This window comes from Oculina patagonica, chromosome 13 (genome assembly GCF_052425735.1).
Source record: "Oculina patagonica isolate OP01 chromosome 13, crgOcupat, whole genome shotgun sequence".
In the NCBI taxonomy this organism is placed as follows: domain Eukaryota; kingdom Metazoa; phylum Cnidaria; class Anthozoa; order Scleractinia; family Oculinidae; genus Oculina; species Oculina patagonica.
The window spans coordinates 14,929,873-14,951,832 of NC_135770.1; the positions used below are offsets into that span (position 1 = coordinate 14,929,873).

At 39.8% G+C, this 21,960-nt stretch overlaps 1 protein-coding gene and 1 pseudogene across 1 annotated transcript in view; both read left to right on the forward strand.

The window, feature by feature from the left end:
* LOC144637239 (scavenger receptor cysteine-rich domain-containing group B protein-like) overlaps positions 1-21,960 on the forward strand; it is a 37,540-nt gene that overhangs the window by 13,629 nt on the left and 1,951 nt on the right. Inside the window, exons 5-11 of the mRNA XM_078496370.1 lie at positions 7,643-7,896; positions 9,221-9,359; positions 9,773-10,114; positions 16,652-16,969; positions 18,450-18,758; positions 19,274-19,384; positions 19,662-19,705. Of these exons, the coding sequence (XP_078352496.1) occupies positions 7,643-7,896; positions 9,221-9,359; positions 9,773-10,114; positions 16,652-16,969; positions 18,450-18,758; positions 19,274-19,384; positions 19,662-19,705 (1,517 nt within the window). The remainder of the gene's footprint in view (positions 1-7,642; positions 7,897-9,220; positions 9,360-9,772; positions 10,115-16,651; positions 16,970-18,449; positions 18,759-19,273; positions 19,385-19,661; positions 19,706-21,960) is intronic.
* Positions 1,086-2,781, forward strand: LOC144637245 (uncharacterized; annotated as a pseudogene).

A 21,960-nucleotide genomic window follows, 5' to 3' on the forward strand; every position in this document is an offset into this window, starting at 1 on the left:
ATCAATCAATCTATCGATTCGTGCGAACGAAAACCTCATAAGTTTATCTTGTTTTCGCGGGATTATGTAGATGTGTGATGATGTAAGGAGTGGAGATAGAAGTGAGAGCAAGCCGGCGGCACTCAACTGAAAGCAAAACTAGTATAATGTGACAACACGAGCAAGCGTATTCAATCAACAATCAGTCTTTATTTCACTTTCACCTCGGCAAATTGCAGCTAACGGTAACAGAGTAAAATAGTCTTGCCCGAAACAACAAAAACTAGATAAGTGCAAACAGACTGCAGAAAAAGCTAGCTGCAAGCAAACTGGCGTGAAAGCTTACTGCATTAAAAGCGCGATCTATAAAAGGTTGAGGCTGACTCTGATCCTTAACTTAACTTGAAACGGCTTAACTCCCTAATCCCTTGGGGTTAGTGTTAAACTTGTTTTTTTTTGTGTGTGTGTGTGTTAGGGCTAGGCTTTTGCGTTAGGGCTAAGTCTGTAACCCTAATCTGAAACTCTAATCCCGACCCTACGGCCTTGGGGTTACCTTTTGCGTTAGGGCTAGGACTGTAACCCTAAAAATTTAGCTGACTTCATCGTCTTGAGAAACAAAAGGTTTGTAAAAGAAAAGTCAAAAGACGCCGCGCAAGCAAAAACCTTGTCTTTTTGCATGTGTTATTTTTCGAAAACGAAGGAAAGACCAGCGAAATGAAATGCAGGACAATGTTTAGCACAGGTAAACAAACTCACATGTGAAATTTGGAGTCGTTTTGTCCATGTTCGTTTTCGGCCAAAATCACTACCGCCCTTTTTGCAGCGAGCCCTTCATATGATTGATATATGATTAATATGATTAATATTATGATTGATATATGATTAATATGATTAATAATTATTATGATTGATATATGATTAATATGATTAATAATTTTTATTACGGGGTTCACAACATTCTCCACATATTAGATGATTTTTTCATAGCTGAACCCTCAAAACTACACTGTCTACAGAGTTTCACTACCCTACTGAAGGTGTTCATGGCAGTCAAAGCCCCAGTTGTTGCCGCAAAGACCTTGGGCCCCTCCCAAGTCCTGGAATTTATGGGTATTGTTTTGGATAGCGTTCGTGAGGAAGCCCGCCTCCCAGATGACAAACTCTTCAGAATAAAGGACATGCTTCAGTCTTTTACTCAACGCCGCTCTGCACGGCTGGTGGAGCTTCAGTCCCTTATAGGCACTTTACAGTTTGCCTGTAAGGTAGTAGTCCCAGGGCCCGGGAGAACCTTTCTACAGCGGGTCATTGATCTCACCCGGGGTGTCTCTAGTCGTTTCCACCATGTCCGTCTCAACAAAGAATTTTTTAAAGACCTTGAAATGTGGAAAACATTCCTCTCCACCTGGAAAGGGCGCTCCTTTTTTCCTAGACACCGCTGTAACACCCTCCCCTGACCTGGAACTGTATACCGATGCTGTGGGTACAGTGGGGTTTGGGGGTTACTTCCAGGGCAAGTGGTTCCAAGGGAAATGGCCTCCTCATCTCCAGATAAATAAGGCTCAGGGCCGGGTTGTTCGAAAGACGATTAACGCTAACCCAGGATTAAAAGATGATCAAGATTTTAATTTCTCTTGTTTTAAAGGGTTTCCCAAAGCTAATATTTTGTTAAGTTTGAGATTGGTCCATGTCAAAACTGTGGGACAGAAAATATTAACAGAAAACCTCAGCGAAATTATATAAAATTAAAATCAAATTTCACGCTAATCCTGGATTAGCTTAATCATACTTTAAACAACCAGGCCCAGGGCATTAGCATAGAATGGCAGGAACTATTCCCAATTGTGGTTGCTTGTGCCATTTGGCATCTGTTTTTTACAGGCAAACGCCTACAGTTGTGGTGTGACAATGAATCAGTTGTAGCTATCATTAACTCTGGTCATTCAAGAGCCCTTCATATAATGGAGTTGGTTCGGATTTTAGTCCTTCTCTCCATGAAACACAATTTCTTTGTACGGGCAAAACATGTCCCTGGGGTTTGTAATGGCATTGCTGACTCCCTCTCCCGCTTTCAGGTCCAGCATTTCAGGGAATTGGCCCCCATGCCGACCCCCAGCCCTGTACCATCCTGCCTTACCTTCTGGCTCTCTGAGGGATGAAGTTCTAACTTATGATGCCAACTGGGGACTTGCGCCGAACACCAACCGCTCCTACAGCTCAAACGAAAAAAGGTTTATTCAGTTCTGTTTTATGAACTGCATAGTATCAGATCGGGGTGACATTCTACCTGCCTCAGAAGAGACACTTATATATTTTGCTTCATATTTAGCTAGGACAGTCCATCATGGTACAATTAAGCTGTACCTGGTTGCTGTGCACAACCTTCATATTTCCTGTGGGCATGGTGACCCTCTGTAGGGTAAATTACTTCTAAAAAAGATTTTACCTCTGCCTTGTTGTGCGCTGTTACTACCATGCAAAAGTTTTTTCCTGGCGGTCCAGCCACCACCTGGACCTCTTTTCTCCTTCCTGTCAGGACGGCTCCTGACCAGGTCCTCGATCTCAGCCCTTCTCCCGGATGCTGCCCGGCATGCAGGCCTCCCCTACAAAAGTTTTAAGGGTCATAGTTTTCGCATTGGTGCCGCGTCGGCAGCGGCTGCTGCTGGTTTGCCAGACTGGCTGATTAAAGTCTTAGGGAGGTGGTCTTCTGACTGCTATCAACTGTATATTCGTACACCTCCCTCAATACTACTGTCTGCAGCTCCCAGGATGGCATGTTCTCCTGGCTCAGCTAGTCTAGGTTAGCTTTCATTTTCAAAGTGCCTTTTTTATTTTTCCCTTTGCTTGGGGGGATACATGCCCTGCATGTATCTGTGGCGGTTAAGTCTTGGTAGCGACTTCCCCCAAGCCTTTTGGCTTTGTTTTTGCCTGCCAATACTCTTGTCCGATCCAGTACTAGGTTATGGTGCTGGGGAGATAAGTGAGGCTTTTGAAGGGCACACGATATGTATCGACCTGCCAATACTCTTGTTCTGCCTGTCAGAGTAGTCCTGGGGAGACAATTAAGTGAGGCTTTAAAAGGTCACGCAATTTTAGTCGCTTGTCACCCCAACTGTAGGGTATGTGTCCCCCATTACACCAAACTTTGTGTTGTGTGTTTTGATTTATTACATAAGATATTTTGATGCGGAACAGAGACATTAAAAGCTTGAATATCTCCAGAACTAAAGTAGATATTTGAAAACGTAAAACGCCATTTTGAATCTTTATGAAATGCCAAAAAAGCAATGCTAGGGGGGAAATTTGATCATAGTAGCAAATTGTTTGCAAAAAAATGAAGATGCTGTGGATGTGGATGTTTAAACACCGTAGTTTCAATTGATCAGCGCCTAACCATGAGTGCCTTTGCTCTTCTTTGAGTCTCTGAGTTTTGTAGTTGAATAAGGGAATAAAATGACTTTTTGAGAGAATTGTTTATTTGCCCCTGCATTGTGTCACTACAAGGGAGCAAATAAACAATATTCCCGAAAAAAAAGTCATTAATTTTTATTATCATTATTATCAATGTACAAGGCCAGATAACATAGAGATAGTCAACACATTTAATGATCATAATATTTTCAATAACACAAGTTCTTCGTCGCAATGAAAATTTTACATGATACTACTAAGGCCTTTGTCTTATTGTGTAGTTGTAGTGTGAAAGAGCTAGCTGCAGTTTCTCTGAAAATAATAATTAAGCAATGGGTTGATTCATGGATAACAAGAACTTCAAGCAGTTTGTAACCGTGCGGTTAATGTTTGATCACCTCTTTCAGTTCTTTGGCTAAAAAGGCACGGCGCTGAACAGTGAAAAATCTTTAGAAAAGCAGTCACTTGAGAAACACACAAGTCATGTTTGCGTGAGTCACGGAGTGTGCGTGACATGAATTTCCTTCACCGCGTCATCTCTTGCTTTAAACGACATGCCTGGCCGGATGAATTCCTGCTTACGCATGCAAATATTTATTTTGTTCCGAATGTTCAATAAAATAAACCCAAACCAGTTCATGAATGGCATTAAAAAGAAGTCCATTTCACGCCAAAATAAAGAGTAGACTAAGTCCATCCCGTCGTATTTCTCCGTTTAGCGTCGTCCGACGATCTTTTGCAAGTATAAATAGAGCAAACCTGACTGCGTGATTCAGAAGGTAATTCCCCTGGCGCGATTACGTGTATTCCGTGCCTTGACACATTCTTGCTAAGCTTGCAATTTTCGTTTCGATTCCCACTGAAAATAAACTCAAAACAAAAATTGGAATATTTTCCAATATTCAACATGTTCCGGGTAAATTGTACGACTTGTACTCGCTCCGAGCCAAACGTCTGAATAACACAAAAATAAATATTTGACACAAACAGAGCGCAGAGTATTCGTAAATATTTTTAAAATAGGTGAATGTTTATTTATAGCTACAGGCGAGCGATCGCGTGGCATAGGTCTGACGTAGTGCTAGTTTTAAATAGCTTGGACATGTCCAAGCGGTCTTTGGTTTCGCTATGTGATTATTCAGTCCTCTCTTCTGGTAGAACACTCGAATGACACAAAAACATACATTTCCGTCTAAATAGCAGAGTGTTCATGTTAAACGAGTGATCGCTAGTAAACATCAAACCTTGCGTGACCGTTATCAAGGTGCCGGCTGGGCCGCGGGGCTCTGGAACGATTTACCGACAAAAAAATAAAAACGAAAAAAAACGAAAAAAAAACGCCGGCCAGATTATGAACCGGCTTCGCACGGTTAATAATACTTTACAAAGGTACATTTTCCGATTGAACTTCGGCGTAAAATTCCTGCAACTGCTTTAGCTAAATTAGCTCGACCAGAGATACACAATTCAAGTGAACTAGAAAGATGTTTCGTTTCTCGCAAGACAACAAGAAGTTGCTCTCTTTGTCTCTTCGCCTTTACAACAAAAAGGCTTCGCTTCACGAGAAACTGTTCAAGGCTGCATTAACTTCAAAGCTTGCTGTATATGCGTACGCACCTGAATGGTTTCCCCCTGTCAGCGACGCTGATTGGTTAAAATTAATTGGATGATGAACCTAGAACCAATCAGCTGCAGGGCTGTTAATGCATTAACAGCCCACAAGAAGTCATTTGCGGCTCACAAAGCGCATGTCTTCAATAGGCCAGTTTTCAATTTGGCCACATATATTGATAATATAATAATAATTTACTAGCAGCAAAGTTAAAAAAAGCACATTAAGGTGACTCGATCAAAATAAATGACGTGCTGTATGCCTTTCAAAAATGTCTTATAACTTCACCATTTCTGACTCGATTTCCTTCAAACTTTCGCATTTTACTCAAAATGTATCGAAGAATAATACACACGTCAATATGTCGATGTAATTATCGTGAGTTTTGTGCGATGCTACTTTTATTGAACACACCTATTTGGATCAAACTGCTATTTACAGAAAACTGAGTGCTAGGATTTCGTTTAAACTAGAAATCGTCGGAACAGAAACCTTGATACAATTTGATCATCAAAATATTAATCTCGGGCAAACTTCAAGGCTTGGAACGCTCCAGCTCTTCCACATTTTGCCCAAAAGTACCATAACAGAAGACAAAGAAAGTTCAATGCATCAGTTTTGTTAGCTCCAAATCACATTCGGCTATTTACAACGATGAAAAAGTTTGAGCAATTATTATAAACTCACCAGTTGCGTCAAAATGTAGGAAGGTTGCCAAATTTACGTTTTTCTAAATTGCATGAAAACTAACCGTACAAATTGCTTAAAACAACCGGACCATTAATTTGAACATCTTACACAAACTTTGCACTGCTTTACGTTGCTGGAGCTGCCTTGATTTGGATGAAATAATGTTTTAAAGTGAAGCACTACTCCAACCCTATTGAGAACACGGCCATGTTCAGTTGTTTGAATTCTGCAGCTAACTCTATGCAAATTTCCTTGGAATTTACGAGAATTTGAAAAAATTTTGCACATGGATAAGGGGGGTGCATTGACAGTGTTCAGTTACTTCATGTTCTGATGTAAGAGGTGTCCTTAATTTATGCCACATGAAATTTGAAAAGGGTTGGTACTTAAGTTGAAATTAACACATTGTAGTCTGTTTATTGTTATTCAAATAACCGCTGTCTTATGGGGTAAAACGCACCCCCCTTATCCATGTGTAAATTCTTCAAATTCTAATCAAATCCAAGGAAATTTGCATAGCGTCAGCTGTAGAATTCAAACGACAACATGGCCGTGTTCAATTGAGAGTTGGAGTAGTGCTTCACTTTAAAAAAATAATTCATCCATATCAAGGCAGCTCCAGAAATGTAGAGTAGCACAAAGTTTGTGTAAGATGTTCAATTTAATGTTCCGGTTGTTTTAAGGAATTCGTACAGATAGTTTTCATGCAATTTAGAAAAACGTTAATTTGGCGACCTTCCTACATTTTGATGCAAATGGTGAGTTTATAGTATTTGCTCAAACTTTTTCATCGTTGCAAATAGCCGAATGTGATTTGAAGCTAACAAAACTGATGCATTGAACTTTCTTTGTCTTCGGTTATGGTACTTTTGGGCGAAATGTGGAAGAGCTGGAGCGTTCCTAGTCGCGAGGTTTGCCCGAGATTAACTTTTTGATGATCAAATTGTATCGAGGTTTCTGTTCCGACGATTTCTCGGAAACTTAGGGAGTCAAAATAAGATTTTAAAAAGAGCTAATTGCAGTAGTTTAAACGAAATCCTAGCGCTCAGTTTTCTGTAAATAGCAGTTTGATCCAAATAGGTGTGTTCAATAAAAGTAGCATCGCACAAAACTCGCAATCATTACATCGACATATTGGCGTGTGTATTAATCTTCGATAAATTTCGAGTAAAATGCGAAAGTCTGAGGGAAATCGAGTCAGTAATGGTGAAGTAATTAGTCATTTTTGACAGTCACCTAAAACATGACATGAACATCTTAATCAATTTTAGGCACTAAGGATTTACAATACCATCGAGTAAAAGTAATTCACTATTCTAATTCAGCACTTGCAAACTCTTTCTTGGTCAGCCAGAACCAAAATGGTGGAAAACCTGAGAGAAGTAAAAATTAATGTTATTTTGTCTGCCCATTAGTTGTCACAACAAACATGCTTGCTTTACTTGTCGTAAGTTCTTGTCCAAATGTACCATCATTATTTCCTGCATATAGGCCGGAGAAGTAAACCAACTGCTGCTCATTCTTCAAAATTGTGAAGGCTATATACCAATAATAATACCATTGCATTCACCTGATGCAAAACAGTAATATACCAATAATAATACCATTGCATTCACCTGATGCAAAACAGTAATATACCTACACCAGCAAAACATGTTAGTTAAGCCAGGTTTAACAAAATGAAACTCAGCAACAGAAAATTAAAAAAGTGAATTTTACATAGGGCTCAAGCAAACTTTAATTTGTGCTTCCATTGTGCTAAATTTAAAATCGAGAAACATCAGTTTGCTGCAACTTCTGTGAAAAAAATAAGATTAATTTTTAACTGTGCTTATCAAAAATCTTGTTTTAGCTTATAGTTGTGAATGTGGTTATAGTCTCAGTATTAAGTAACTTTTGTTTTAATGTCTTGGTCTTGACTATAATTTTTTCTCTGTCTTCATTTTTCCACAGGTTTCTATATGAATATTCCCTTTAAATTTATTGATATCACCCAAGGAGAAAAGGCACGTTTACTCAGTCCTGTTATTTCATCTGGATCTGCCCGTTGTCTTCAGTTTTACTATTTCATGGGTGGAACTTTTGTTGGAGAACTGATTGTTTACACGCAGAAAAATGGCAAACCTATATGGCAGCTGATTGGCGACCAAGGATCTGGTTGGAAGAAAGGAGTTATTCCTCTTCACATTAAAGAAAAAACGTTTCAGGTAAACCTCAAAAGTACGAATCTTTCTTTGTCTGAGATAACTTGATTGTCTAAAAAATGCTGTTTTTGTATTAAAGGTCAAAATATGAACCAAAATACTTACTTACGTACTTTTATATATAATGCAAGCGGGATTTTTATTCAATGAAATGAATAATGCAAGTAGTTGTGATATAAACTTGTCTAAATCTACATTTGTGGCTTTTCAGCTTTTATATGATTTGTGATACTTATTTCGTTGCGTGATTGTGTAAATTCAGCTAAATTAACTTTGGTTCTTCACCATTTGGGACATAAAGAATATCAAAAATATTACAAACGATTCTGTTTGTAGTCGCTTTTGTTATAGCTGGTCGTTTTTGGAGTTAAATTTGCTTTCAATGCCTGTTGTTGTTTTGCTTTTGGCTTCGATGGCATCCTGCAGTGCGTGAGACCGGAAAGGCGTGTACACGCAAAATTTCAAAATGGCGGCTCAAAATGGCGCCCGTAACAACGAACTTTAGCTTCGATCTCTCCTAAAAGAGAGGACAGCAAGCCCCTAATCTGTGAATATTGACATAACGACACATACCGGTAAACTTCAAAATAAGCAAGGCTGCGAGATAAAATTTTTTTTAGCTTCACTCGTACATAATACCTTAAAAAGATGGGCATCTCTAGCAACAACCAACAATCAACTGAATAACAACTGTATAAAGAATGAAATAACCACTTGAAATGTCAGTAAACACATTTATTTAAATTCTAAAGTGCAGTCTGGGAAAACAGTCTGCGATCTATTTTAAAACACCAATTATGATGTTTTTATTCCCGACAATTTTCGGACAAATTTTTCCAAGCACTCTACGATTATGAGCATTTTTCAACTGGCAATATCTCTGTGATGCAATGTCTGATTACTTTGAAACTTTGGGATATGTTTATTTGACTCTTAACTCTTAATAAACAGTACATGGGCAAAAAATAGAAATTTCGGTTTATCTGTGTGCTTGAGCCTTGCAGTTTCCACAGCATTAAGCAACTAGGAGTTTTTCTCCTTCCCCCAGCATGGCTTGAAAAAAGTGCCAGGGTAAGTAAGTGTAGATTTTCCCGTGGGCAAGTAAAATTTCAATCTCACTAACCTGCTGGCCTATGTAAGTCATCTGCAGTCATAATTGTAAAAAGGTAAACTACGGCAAGCTCGCATGTACACAGGGCAAGCAAAATTTGAGAGCTGGTTGTCCAAAGGGCAAGCTGGAATTCAATTTTTGTTTAGTCCTGCCCCTGGATGGGATGCTAGCCGATCACAGGGTTATCAATCGAAAAATAATATGATTTGATTGCAGATCATATTCGAAGGCATTGCCGGGACAGGATATCTTGGCAGTGATGTGTCTATCGATGATATATCTGTCACAAATGATGCAGGGTGTGTGTTCTCTCCAGAAACAGCTAAACCATCAGCTCCAACCACACCTACAAAAAGTAAGTTGAGTTTGAAATCAACCACTTATATATAATTATGTACTTATGTACTAACATATACTTTTTCCTTTTCTCCCTCCCTCCCTCTCTCCCAGTCCCTTCCTTCTTTCCTCCCTCCCTCCCTTCCTTCTTTCCTTCCTTCCTTCCTTTGTTTCTTCCTTCCTTCCTTTTTTTTCCTTCCTTCCTTCCTTCCTTCCTTCCTTCCTTCCTTCCTTCCTTCCTTCCTTCCTTCCTTCCTTCCTTCCTTCCTTCCTTCCTTCCTTCCTTCCTTCCTTCCTTCCTTCCTTCCTTCCTTCTTTCCTTCCATGCTTGCTTCCTACATACCTTTGCTTACTTGCTGTAAGTACATAATTTATACAACTGTTTATTGAAGAGTACAAAAAATGTTGACATTAATTGTATTTTTCCCAAAGCAATTAGATTGCGTGGATCAAATTTAAAGTCAGCAGGTCGTGTTGAAGTGTTCCATGGCACAGGAAGCCAAGGCAAGTGGGGAACTGTCTGTGAAGACCAATTTGACATAAAGGCTGCCCATGTAGTGTGCAAAGAACTGGGCTATGAGGGAGCAGAAATGGTTTTGCAATGTTGTGGAGTGTTTGGTAAAGGATCAGGACGCATCTGGATGGACAATGTGAAGTGCCTAGGGACAGAGCCATCCATCACCATGTGTCCTCACAGTGGCTGGGGAAAAACACACTGCAGTCATGAGGCAGACGTATCTGTTATCTGTAAAACAAAAGACACAGACAAAACTGGTATGGCCTCACAAGGAGTTTATTGTTATTTTTAAGTAAACGAGTGTCTGATTAAAGGTATTCCTTTGGGAGATTGGGGCAGTTGAAACAAATCTGCCCCTTCATTTATTTTCTAGGTCACTAAATTAAGAGGCTGTCTGTCTAAGAACCGAAAAGTCAATTTGGCTCAAGACACGGATTTCTTATAATTTATAAGTAAGTAACAAATATGAAATCAGGTTGGAGAAGGCCATTGGCGTGATCTTGAAATATAATAAAGTTAATCCTTTTGCTTGACTTATGAAAATGTGTCAGTTACATTGTTAAATTACTGATATTCCTAAACTGAAAGTCATGGTCTTTAAAAGTGAATGAACCACATTGAACAACTGATTATCAAGAAAGAGACAAGGATTCAAGGTTATTTTGAACATTTATCACCCCTCAACTCTATGTAGATGAAAACCAAAAGTGACTCGTACCCACAAATTACCCGTAAACTGCATATCAACAGAAAGCTCCATCCTTCTGTTCTCTGAATATGTAAAAACATTTGGCCACTTAAAATTCCACTTCTTGGTTTATTGACGAGGGACGAAACAAGTGCTACTTGACGAGTTTGGCCATGTCGTTATTGTAAATACTCTGAACCAATTTAAGAGAATTTTGTTAGGTCACTGGTAGATTTAACTCATCGTGAAAAAAGAAATCACTAAGCAATCTGATATAAACTGAAGGCAATAGAGTGTTTTCACCAAGTCAAGATCATTTTGCTTGCATCAAAAACATCAACAAACTCAGAGATTATGGAGTAGGTGGAAAGGAATATATTCCTCATATTCCTCACTGCAGCCAAGTTACTGGAATTAAAAATTCAGAAAATTACAGAGTGTTGTATGAGTCCACTATATTGGTGTTCCTCTTTGGTACACTTAAATACGGCGGCCAAAACTGTCTGCAAGAAAGAAAGAAGTTTTTGCTACCAAAGTCATGCGTTGCACTAAGGAATGCTTTGATTATCATTTTTCACTTATAAGCATATATGAAAAGCATTTTAAAAGTGCGGAAATACATTGTTTTCTGTAACATTTGAGACCAGGTTGAGTAAGGCTGTCTCAAATTTCAAAACGTTTTATCTCCAAAACAAAGCAGTCTCTTCTAGTACAAAAATTCCCCATGCAGTTAGTGTCACTGATGTCTAAAACATACTAAAAGAAAAACTTTGTAGGTTCAATAGTAATGAGTGAAAACGCTCCATTTGTCGAGTCATTAGAATGTCCTTTTAGCAGCTACAAATCAGTCTTCTACAGGAGACAACCACCTACCAGTTTAGTCGTCTGCTTATCATTTTACAGTCAACTCTCGCCTTGCGGACACCCCGCTATTGCGGACACTCGCTATTACGGACAAAATTCAGATCCCCGGCAAAAGAGGTTTGACTGGAAATGACTCCCGCTATTACGGATTCTCGCTATAACGGACACTAAACAACGCTCCGAGCGTGTCCGCTATAACGAGAGTTGACTGTATTGAACTTGTTGGAATCTTACTGACATTTATATTTCTAATGTTGCGGACCTGTCTCAATCCTTTATTTTTATTGTTAACTCTGTTTTTGGACAAATAAAGAGCACAACTAATCACTTCATGTTAAGGTGACCGCACAAATCCGTAGCTTCTGCAAGAAACATGCATAATAATTCCCCCACGGCCACGGCCACGGAATAAAATTTATTTATTGCCAGTTCACTTTCGTGATCGCTCGCGAGAAAGGTTGTTGGAAACCCCTTCAAACTTTGATTGATAGAAATCTTGGAAATGTTTCTTGCGGGTGTTTTGATTTCTGAAGTCGCGTATCAATGCAAACGGTGGTAAGCGAAAGAATAAAGGTCAATAAAGCTTCCAAAATGAATAAAACTCCTGGAGCGATCTGTGTTCATAGCTAAAACATAAAACGCTTAAAACGAATCTAAAAGGTCCTCTCGTCTAAATTCACTCAATATAATCCACCCGTGCGCAACAGTACAAAACAAAAACCATAAACACAACTTATTTGCTATTGTGTGCTCACTGGAGGCCGCACAGTTTATTATTGACTGCAGAAGTACAAGGAGTCAAATATCTTAAGAACCTACAAAAACAAACTAGGAAAGTACCAACGAGCGTCCATAGGATGAAAAAACCTCACCGCGCCCGTAGCGGTAACGCAGAGGAAAAACCCCAGCCCTATGGATGGTACTCTCCGACCTGCTGGGCTCGGTCTTTAAATACTTAATGATTTCGAACTGAGATCAAAGATTCAAAATTATCTTTAACGTATCCATCTTTAGCATTTTCACATTGCTAACGACCGTGTCTCTTAAAGAGTCTATCAAAAATCCCTGCATTGGCGGCAGTAGTGGCTCCTCCGGTCCTAAGACTGTGAAGACTTATGCAGGAAACGTCAGTGATGTCCTTAAAAGCGTCCTTAATGATCTCCCTGGCTCTAGTGTAGCTTAAGGACCTTAAGCCTTGGTGCCGAACTCGAAGTGGACGAGGAGGGAGGGCCTGAACAAGGGTAATCTTCACAAAGATCATTTGCGGCAGCGATTATTTCTCTAAGGCCTTCACAGGACAAGTTTTTCCGGTCTGATCTCGCGATTGTAATCCTAGCCCCTTCACGGAATTCGTCTGTCTTGGACGATTCTAGAAATATGGACACAAAAGTACGTGTCACAAGCTCAGGCGTAAAGCTCACTGAAACGAAAAAATTCAGCATAACCTATAAGACTTAGAGCTCCTGTTCTCAGATCCCACAAAGAAGGACACTTATCTGAAATCTTGGAATTAACAAGCGCCTTTATCATTTCCGGAGCGATGGGTTCCTTCTTCGTTTTCGGTTTCCCCAGGACTTTGGGAAGCGCTGACCAAAGAAGCAACTAGGGGATGTACGAGACGTCCGGCAAACTGGCCAACTGTAAACTGTATGAGAACTGGCGAAGGAGAATCGCATCGAGGATAAGGCATTGAAGGTAGACTGCAACATGGAAAGAGTTGGCTGGCATGTGGATAAAACTATTGACGAAGCCCAACGTTTCATGTTTGAAACCGGCCAGTAACGGGGCAGATAGTAAGTACCATCTGCTTCAGACGCCAGAGGACTGGACGCGGCTAGCCAACGGCTGCAGGTAATCAGGAATGAGAAATAGAATTCACGCCACATCTTCGACTTGAACACATCTAAAATGATAAAAGACTAACAACCAACCAAAAAAGAAACTAAAAAATGATCAAACACCACGCAAAAAGTAACCAGAATAACAACAAACTACGTTACAAAAGAACAAAAAACATAAACAGGCAAAATAACCCAACTTTCTGGGCGCAAAAAATATCATGCACAGATGGTCCAAAACTCATCAGACGCAAATATAACTTACGTCCCGGACGGAAAGAAGGTCCTATACCTCTGACCTCTTGGGCGCTAGAGGCCTCTTACCTTCAGGAAACATGATCATGGTCTTGAACTTCTTAGGCCCACCCTGTCGGGCACAGAAGGCCCCATTCTCCTCTGGGCAGAAAAAATGGCGCCATTTTTCTAAACATGAACAAAGATAGTCCCAAAATCCACGGGCGCACAAAAAACACCTAAAATATTTGGGCAAAGATGGTCTCATTCTTCACGGGCGCAAAAAGGCCCTGAAAGATTGGCACAGATGGTTCCATAATCCTCGGGCGCACAAAAAAGCCCCTGCAATATTTGGGCACAGAGGTCCCATTCATCTCGGGCGCAAAAAAGGCCCTAAATTTTGGGCACAGATGGTCCCATTCTTCTCGGGCACAAAAAAGCCCCTAACATATCGGGCACAGATGGTCCCACACTTCGCGGGCGCACAAAAAGGCCCCTAAATGGGCACAGGGTCCCATTCTTTACGGGCGCAAAAATGCCCCGAAAATAAATAAATTTGTCACAGACGAACAAACCTCCTAAAAAACCAAAAAACAAAGGCACACGTCAATCATAACGCACTGAAAAGGAAAGAAAAATTTAATCATAAGAAGATAAAAATAAAATTCAGTCGCCCCAGAGAAGAACACCAGAAATGCTACCTACTCCTTTATCTCTACCACCTAGACCGACGTTCAAAAACGCGGAAAATGCCTCCTCACAATAATCCACCCGGCGCAAAGTACAAAACAAAAAACCAACCTTTGCTATGTGTGCTCACTGGAGGCCGCACGGCCCAAGAGTACAAAGAAAGAAATGGATGGCAAAAAACCTGCCAAAAAAACAAAACAAAATACTAAATGAAAAGAACCTAGCAGGCAAATGATTCTCAAAGCAAGCATCTGAATTCAAATTCTCATAACCAACATACAATACATCTACCAGGAATCAAGGCTTCTTTATCGATTCTTAGCAGTTGGAAGGTCCATCCAGTCAACAACAAAATAGAAAATTCCCCACCGGCACTTCACGGCCAGAGGAGGGAGCCACAAAGGAAAAAGTGTCCCAGACGTGGCAGACGAAAGAGCACACTCGCGGAAAGAAATAGGGGGACACGAGTGTTCTCCCCGCCGAGATCAAAATGGATCTACCCTGAACCCAAAACTAGATAAAACAAAAGGGGGGCCCCAATAAGTAATTAATTCCGAAAAAACCCCAGTCACGGATAACAAATCAGCCAGAGACTTGGATCCACCATTGCACGCGAGAACAGCACATAAAATAGAACCGGAGCATGACCCTGCTGCCAGATCCTAGGCTATTCGTGAACCATTTTACAGTCAAGCCCGACAACTGTCGATAATGACCGCAGAGTAGCCACCACCAGTGACACGCACAGAACACGCCAACAGCGCTAGACTTAGTGCTACGCTTTCCATTAATAAAGTAATATTTTTTGCCAAAATAAAAGTTATGCGTCTCAGGGGACGTACAGTTGATCCCAGGAGGTTCTTGCTAATGGCGGCATAACATCTGTCACAATCTCGTATCTTACCAACAGCACACGACACGAAGAACTTGCCCTGTTATAGAAGCAAGACCTCTGGGATATAAGCACACATGGAAGATTATTTTGTATTCGCTCTTCAGGAATAAGAATCAAACCCGTTTTTTACCCGACAGTAACGGCCCCACATCAATAGTGTAAAACAGGATATTTTGCATGAAAAACATTTCCCCGATGCCATCGAGCAAGGCGCCCCCCATGTGAAAAAAAAAGCCAAAGGCAACCCCTCGAAGAACCCAAAAGAGACAGGAAAATTTTTTGACTTAAAAAAAATGAAGAATAAATAAGACGCACTTCCAGATAGAAACAAAAGATAACCGACTTCTTTATACAACCACGTTCAGAAGTTTGAAATGCTTCTCAACAAAGGTGTCCCGACGAAGGATATCTTTTCAAGAAGAAATTTAGAACAAATCAGAAGCCTGACTTCACGCCGAAATTGCCTTGTAAGGGATTTCACCGGATCTCGACGCCCTGATTGACTGCCATAAAGATGTAAGAGATTATTACACACTACCACGTTTACCGCAGAAACAAAAAAGTTAAGGAGTGAGAGACGAAAATAGAAGGAAGGAAAAGAGCCAGACACCGCCAATCTGGGAGCGCTAAAATTGAAGGCGAGTAAGGAATTGGGCGATTTTCTCTTTTTTTCAATGATTTAATCCTAACACCAGTCTTTTTCCTTTTTGGGCGGGCCTCGCCGTCAGCCAAATCATCCGTCGTTGACATGTTCTTGACTGTCGCCCAACCGAATTCAGGTTTATCCGCCATTTTTTCTTCTTCTATTACATGTTTAATCAAAGAAATACCTCTATTCAGCTCTTCCTTGGTATTAGGAACATTTCCACTTTCAAGGGCTTTCAAGGCTGAATTGCTTGTCTTGACAACTTTCCCTTTCTTCTTAAAGACGTAGTTGTCCGGTTGCAGATCCGACGCAACTGGGCCGCTAAATTGATGTGTTTAAGCAAATGTTGAAGACTTTGATTTGAGTGTTGACTGCCGTTAATATCGCATTTCCTGTGCATCTAAAATGGCACTTAGTTCCGGCGAAATAGAGGCACTAGCTCCTTCTTGTTCTCCCATACGATCAACGAAGACTAAAACTAACTACCAACGCGAATAAAATTCAGTCGCCTCCAGAGAAGAACACCAAGATGAAGAAATTAGCATACAACTACTCCTTTAATACTCTACCAAATCCCTAGATAGTTCATACCGACGGAGATATTTTTCCGCTAATTTTTCAAAAACGCGGAAAAATTCGATACTTCACAGTAAAACGATGACTTCCCAAGAGTTACAGAGTTCAAATATGCTGAAACGTTATGATTGTTTTGTTGCCTCCCTGGGGGCAACGAGCAATAATGTAATTACTTTTGTAGGTGAACATCAACAGTCCTTGTAGCTGTTAAATGGACGTCCTTCTTCTATTTTGTTCATGTTTCTAGACTAGTTGTAAAAACGTTAAAATACAAATATAAAAACTTGCTACAAATTTAAAAATCTGCATGTATATAATGTGTGAAAGTATACTTATCATGAAGAACTGTTATTTACTTTGCAGACTATGAGGTGAGATTAGCTAATGATGAAGGAGCAGATTTCAAAGGTCGTGTAGAAGTAAAGATTGGTGGCTTATGGGGCACTGTGTCTGACCTAGGCTGGGATATATATGATGCCAATGTAGTGTGCAAACAGAAACACTTTGGAGGTGCTGTTGGAGCTTATTCTGGAAGTAGCTATGGAAAAGGAAAGGGTCCTGTTTGGGTGTCTAATTTCAAGTGCAAAGGAAATGAGTCTTCGTTGGCCAAGTGTGCTCACAATACGACAGAGGTTCATCACAATTATGATCATTTCTGGGATGCCAGTGTAGAATGTTATGGTGAGTTTAGTTGTTAAGCTGTTATATTAAAAAGCTTTGCATAAAAATCTAATGAAACTCATCTGCAGCTGTAAAATATATTATCAATTAGACTACGAGCCCGAGTTTTTATGGAAATAGTCACGGGCGCGGTTTTTTTTGAATTTGGGGCGGGCGGTTTTTTTTAAAAGGGTTTTTTTTTTTTTTAAATTTTTAAAAAAAAAAATTTTCCCCGGTTTTTTATGAAATAAAAAATAACAGCAATTAAGCACTGCTTGAACAGTACATCTGTGGTCTGAATTTTAAGCTTCACAGAGACTACAGGGAATATTGACTTACCTGGATGACCTGGAACATACATCTTAACATGTTCTAGCATATGCAATGCAAAATTTTAATTTTCCTTATACAATAACATTGTTTTTTTCTCTGAGCCAAGGATTAAATAGATTTACCTGACTATCAACAACTTGTCTGGAGACACAGACAAACATGCTTGATAGTGATGAACAAAACTATGGTGGATGCCTGGTCTTAGAAAAACTGTATTTAACTCATGAAGTGCGTGAAAGAAAGTGGATGTCGTTTACTGTGTAATCTGAATGAATAAATACTTCTTACAAGTAACAAATATTCCTTGCTCGATCCTTGTTATGACAAATGATCTCGGTAAAGGGGACGATCGGAAATCATGCCAGAGCTGAACATAACATTCTTTTGTGTCATGTCAAACGGAGAGAAAATGTAATTTATTTGTCTACCAGCCTAGTGCATGATCAAGACTAAAAAATTAAATTGAGTTGAAGTTGAACAGTTCAGAACCAACCAAATTCACCAAAATGTAGGGCATAAGAAGCTGTCTATAACTACAGTGATTGATCGAGGGAGAAAGATTGATCTTAAAGATCATTTCACTGATGGTGTGGGTGGATTATACTATAACGAAGATTTTTTTTTCTTCCTGAATGAAATTGTCGTATTTCCGGACGGATCTTCTCATATATTGTTAATGCTGCTTTAATCTGGAATGAAAACGCTGGTTTGGCCTTGTTTCTGAGAAACATTTTTATTCGCAGAATTCCTTAAAATTCACCTTTGCATACAAAAAATTCATAGTAACTGTATAGACCTTTTAAATATATAACAAATGGTGACATGAGTACTATTTATTTTTAGCCATAAATCACTGATTTCAACCGCATCATTTTCATCCCTACCGTCACTAACCATAGCTATGTTTTATTTAATTTTTCACGGCCCGCCGGCAGTGACCTCTCGAGACGAGAGGAGGGGACCGGCGCACGTCGCGTGTGTGTGTGGTGGGCGGAGCGTGGGGCCCGGAGGGAGGGGAAAAGGAAAGGAGAGAGAGGAAGGGGGGGCGACCCGACACAGGGCGGGAGGGTGATGAGTTCCGTCGTCTCGTCTTCCCACTCGCCGGGGGGTGACTCATATCGAGCTGGGCTACCTGTGATTTTTACTGAGTTCACTGCTTTGTCTTCAGATTTACGGCTGGTTGGTGGTCAGTCCAAAATGAGTGGTCGAGTGGAAGTTCGTTATGAGGGTTTTTGGGGAACAGTGTGTGACCATGGCTGGGACATACATGCTGCTAATGTAGTTTGTCGCCAGCTTGGCTACAGACGAGCTGAGTCTGAAAGTTGCTGTGCTGGATTTGGTCCTGGGTCTGGCCAGATTTTCTTGGATAAAGTGCAGTGTAATGGAGATGAACCTTCCTTGTCGTTCTGTCGCCACTTGGGCTGGACAGCTCACAACTGTACCCACCAAAATGATGCAGGGGTCTTTTGCACCAATGGTAGGAATTCCCATTAAAACCTAGCTTGTTACTGTCAGGTATAAATGAATAGCCAACGGTTAGAATCACTTTGATTTTCAAACTTATGACTCAAGTAATCAGGATTATAACTATTTAAGGATTTCTAGACCATGAAAGCTTTTTTAATATTCTGCTACTAACAAAGGACCCCATTAGATTATTGGGAGAAGTATCGCAACCTATAATGAAGGTTAACACCCGGGCTGTGTGGTTTTGGAGCATTTGTAGTTTCGCCACAATTTTCCTTAACCTATAATGTGACACTACAATAATCAAATGCGGTTGTACTTAATACATAATTTGTTTTTTTGTTTATTTGTTTAGATAGTTAATTGATATTTTTACATGACAGTCTAAAACTGAATTGCATAAAAAATTTACAGAGATAAATTACTAAGAAAAATACATAGTACATAACATTGCCGTAGTTCTTTAATTGTTGTTTGCTGCGTGCGGGCGGGTGTATTAAGTATTTTTTATTTGGTGATTTGAAGCCATCTGCAGTAAATCCCGCCCGTGTACGAATGGTGGTACATGTGATGATTCATCAGGAACCTGCAAATGTCAAGCATCTTATGTTGGTGAAACCTGTGACATTCCTGTTGGTAAGCAACTAATACAGTTATTTTTGCATCTTTTCCTTGCATTCCTGTTCCACATCACCAAACACAGACTGTCTGGTAATAATAATTGTCAGCATTATCAAAAAGCTAAATAAGGTATTGTGATGGTGAACTACTAAAACTGAACGTAAAATATTGTGTTAACGGATTTGTATCTGTGTTGCATGCAAACTGGCTTTGTAAGCTGCCCAGCCTGGAGTGACAACATTTATTGTCAGTGATCGTCTGATAGTAATTTTCTGTGCCAATTTTATTGCAGCAAATAAAACTGTAGAAGTTGTATTTGATGGAAAACTGGAACAGGTATAAAGTAAATAGTTACATTTATGATATTTTGCATCTCAACGTCACTGTTACTATGATTCCATTCCACTACAAATTTTTACTTTCAGAGGACAATTTTGGGGATTTCTGTTGCTTAAAGTTTCTAAATATAGAGGAAACAAGGCGCTGTTACAAAATGTACTCGAGACTCACTTTGAAAATGCATAGAGCCTCTTAAAAGTGATTTATTTCAGCTCAGTAACAATCGGCAAAATACCAGTAATCAAACATCTGGGATCAAGAGCGTTCTGTATTGCTATTAAAATTTCTCAAACAGCAGAGAAATAACATGCAGCCTCCTCACATTTAACGAGATTAATTTCGGACTCGAGGAGGCGGCGGAAATCGAGCCTAAATATGATTTTGCCACCCAAAAATGTATCTGTTGCAAATCACCACCAAATATTGATGTCACCTATCGCATTAAAAGAAGTTATATACGAAGGACATACTTTATTCTCCTCATCGCTAAAATACGCTAAATTTGCTAATGACCATATGTTGAACGCCATGCAGCTTCCACGCGATCCACCAGTCCACGCAAATGTTTAACGGACTGACGTCAATGTTTTAAGAATCGCCTGGTGCTATAGTGTGGTACTCACAGGACACCTCATAGTCAAATGTGCAAGAATCGCGTTCCGATGTGTGTGCTTGATAAATCACTATACAGTGGACTGCGTGGTTTTTGATGAACACTTTTACGTTGGATAGCGATTCTATTAGATAGAGTTATCCACGGTTTCTTCCTTTATGTTTTTATTGGTCGCCGCTGCTCAGTGTTTTAGGGTTACCCAGTTGTTTTCTAGACAGAGTGGGGTTGGTATACTGGCTGGAAGGTTTTGATTGGTGGCTTTATCGTGAACACAGTAGTGTTTAGTCAATTTGTCACTCGATAAAACTATGTGGGAGAGACAAAGAATGCTTTGGAAGCGAAAAAAAGAGTAAGGGTCTTATAAATTTGGTTTAAGTTGGACTGTATTACCCACCATTTTTGTTGTAAGGAAATGCGACGACAACTTCCTGTCCACTCCAAAACGTTTATAATAAACACAGTAAGGGACCAAGAAACCTTTGGGCACCGCAGTACGAAATACATTACAAAACTTTATTTAAGTCCCAATGGCCTGCTAGAGTTTTGTGTTTATCAGTCCTCTATTCTGAAATGATCTAAGCAAAAACAGTTACTCTAAACAAAAAAGAATTTGGATCACCTCAGAAAACAAAAGGATGCGATGGTCTTATATTGTTACTTGATATTTTACATAATTTTAAATATTTTTTTATTGTCTTTTAGAATGTATTCATTTCGTGTCCCCAAATTAGTATGAGTTTTCCCGAGCTAAGTGATTATTTGACACGTTAATAAAGTTTCTATTCTATTCTGTGAGAGGCTCGCTCGGTATTATTACAACAAAAAGTGGTCTTTTCTTTCTTCTTAGAAGATGATGGAAGAGTACTAAAACTTTGCTCATTTTCAGAAAATCTCGAGAAAAGATGACCAACCTTGCCAAAATGTACTGTAATGTCTGTGTTGTAGTCGGTTCTACGTTCTCTACAGTAAGGGTCGAAACAAGAAGACAAAATATGAATAATTAAATGTTTCCAAACTATAATACTCTTCGATGATGGTACTACAAGACGATCTCGACACATATCTGGGACTCCAAGACATAGATATTCTGTGCTTTGTTTCTTTGGTGCAACACTGACTGCCAACCAAAAGTGAGCGATAAAAACGTTAAAATACTCTAACCGAGCAACAACAAAAGCAACTGAAGGAAGAATTGAAGCCTGTCAATTTCAGTCGCTTGCCACTTGTCGAGTAAAAAAATCGTCTGGCTTCCAATGTAAACTTTGAAGAACTGTCAGTGGATGTGGCGATTCCCCTCGTTCAATGACCCAAAATATCGTCGCCAGAATCATGGGAAACAGTTGACGAAACAAAAGGAGGGGATATTAAGCCAAAAGATATCAATGCAAACTGCATTCTTGACGGTTTCAAAAAACGCATATGGTTGGTTTCTAGTCATAAATAAAAAGTGTTCTAAATAACATTACTTTAGTTCACAGTGACACAGTTGACACTTCTGTGAAGCGAATCGAAGCACCAATCCTGAGTATCCATTCAACTTAGTCTTCCTTTCGTCTGCCTCCTGATTCCCGAACCGCACGTCACATAGTGAACAACCAAATTGAAATTTTAAGGGAAGCCCTCAGAATTTCCCGTTTCC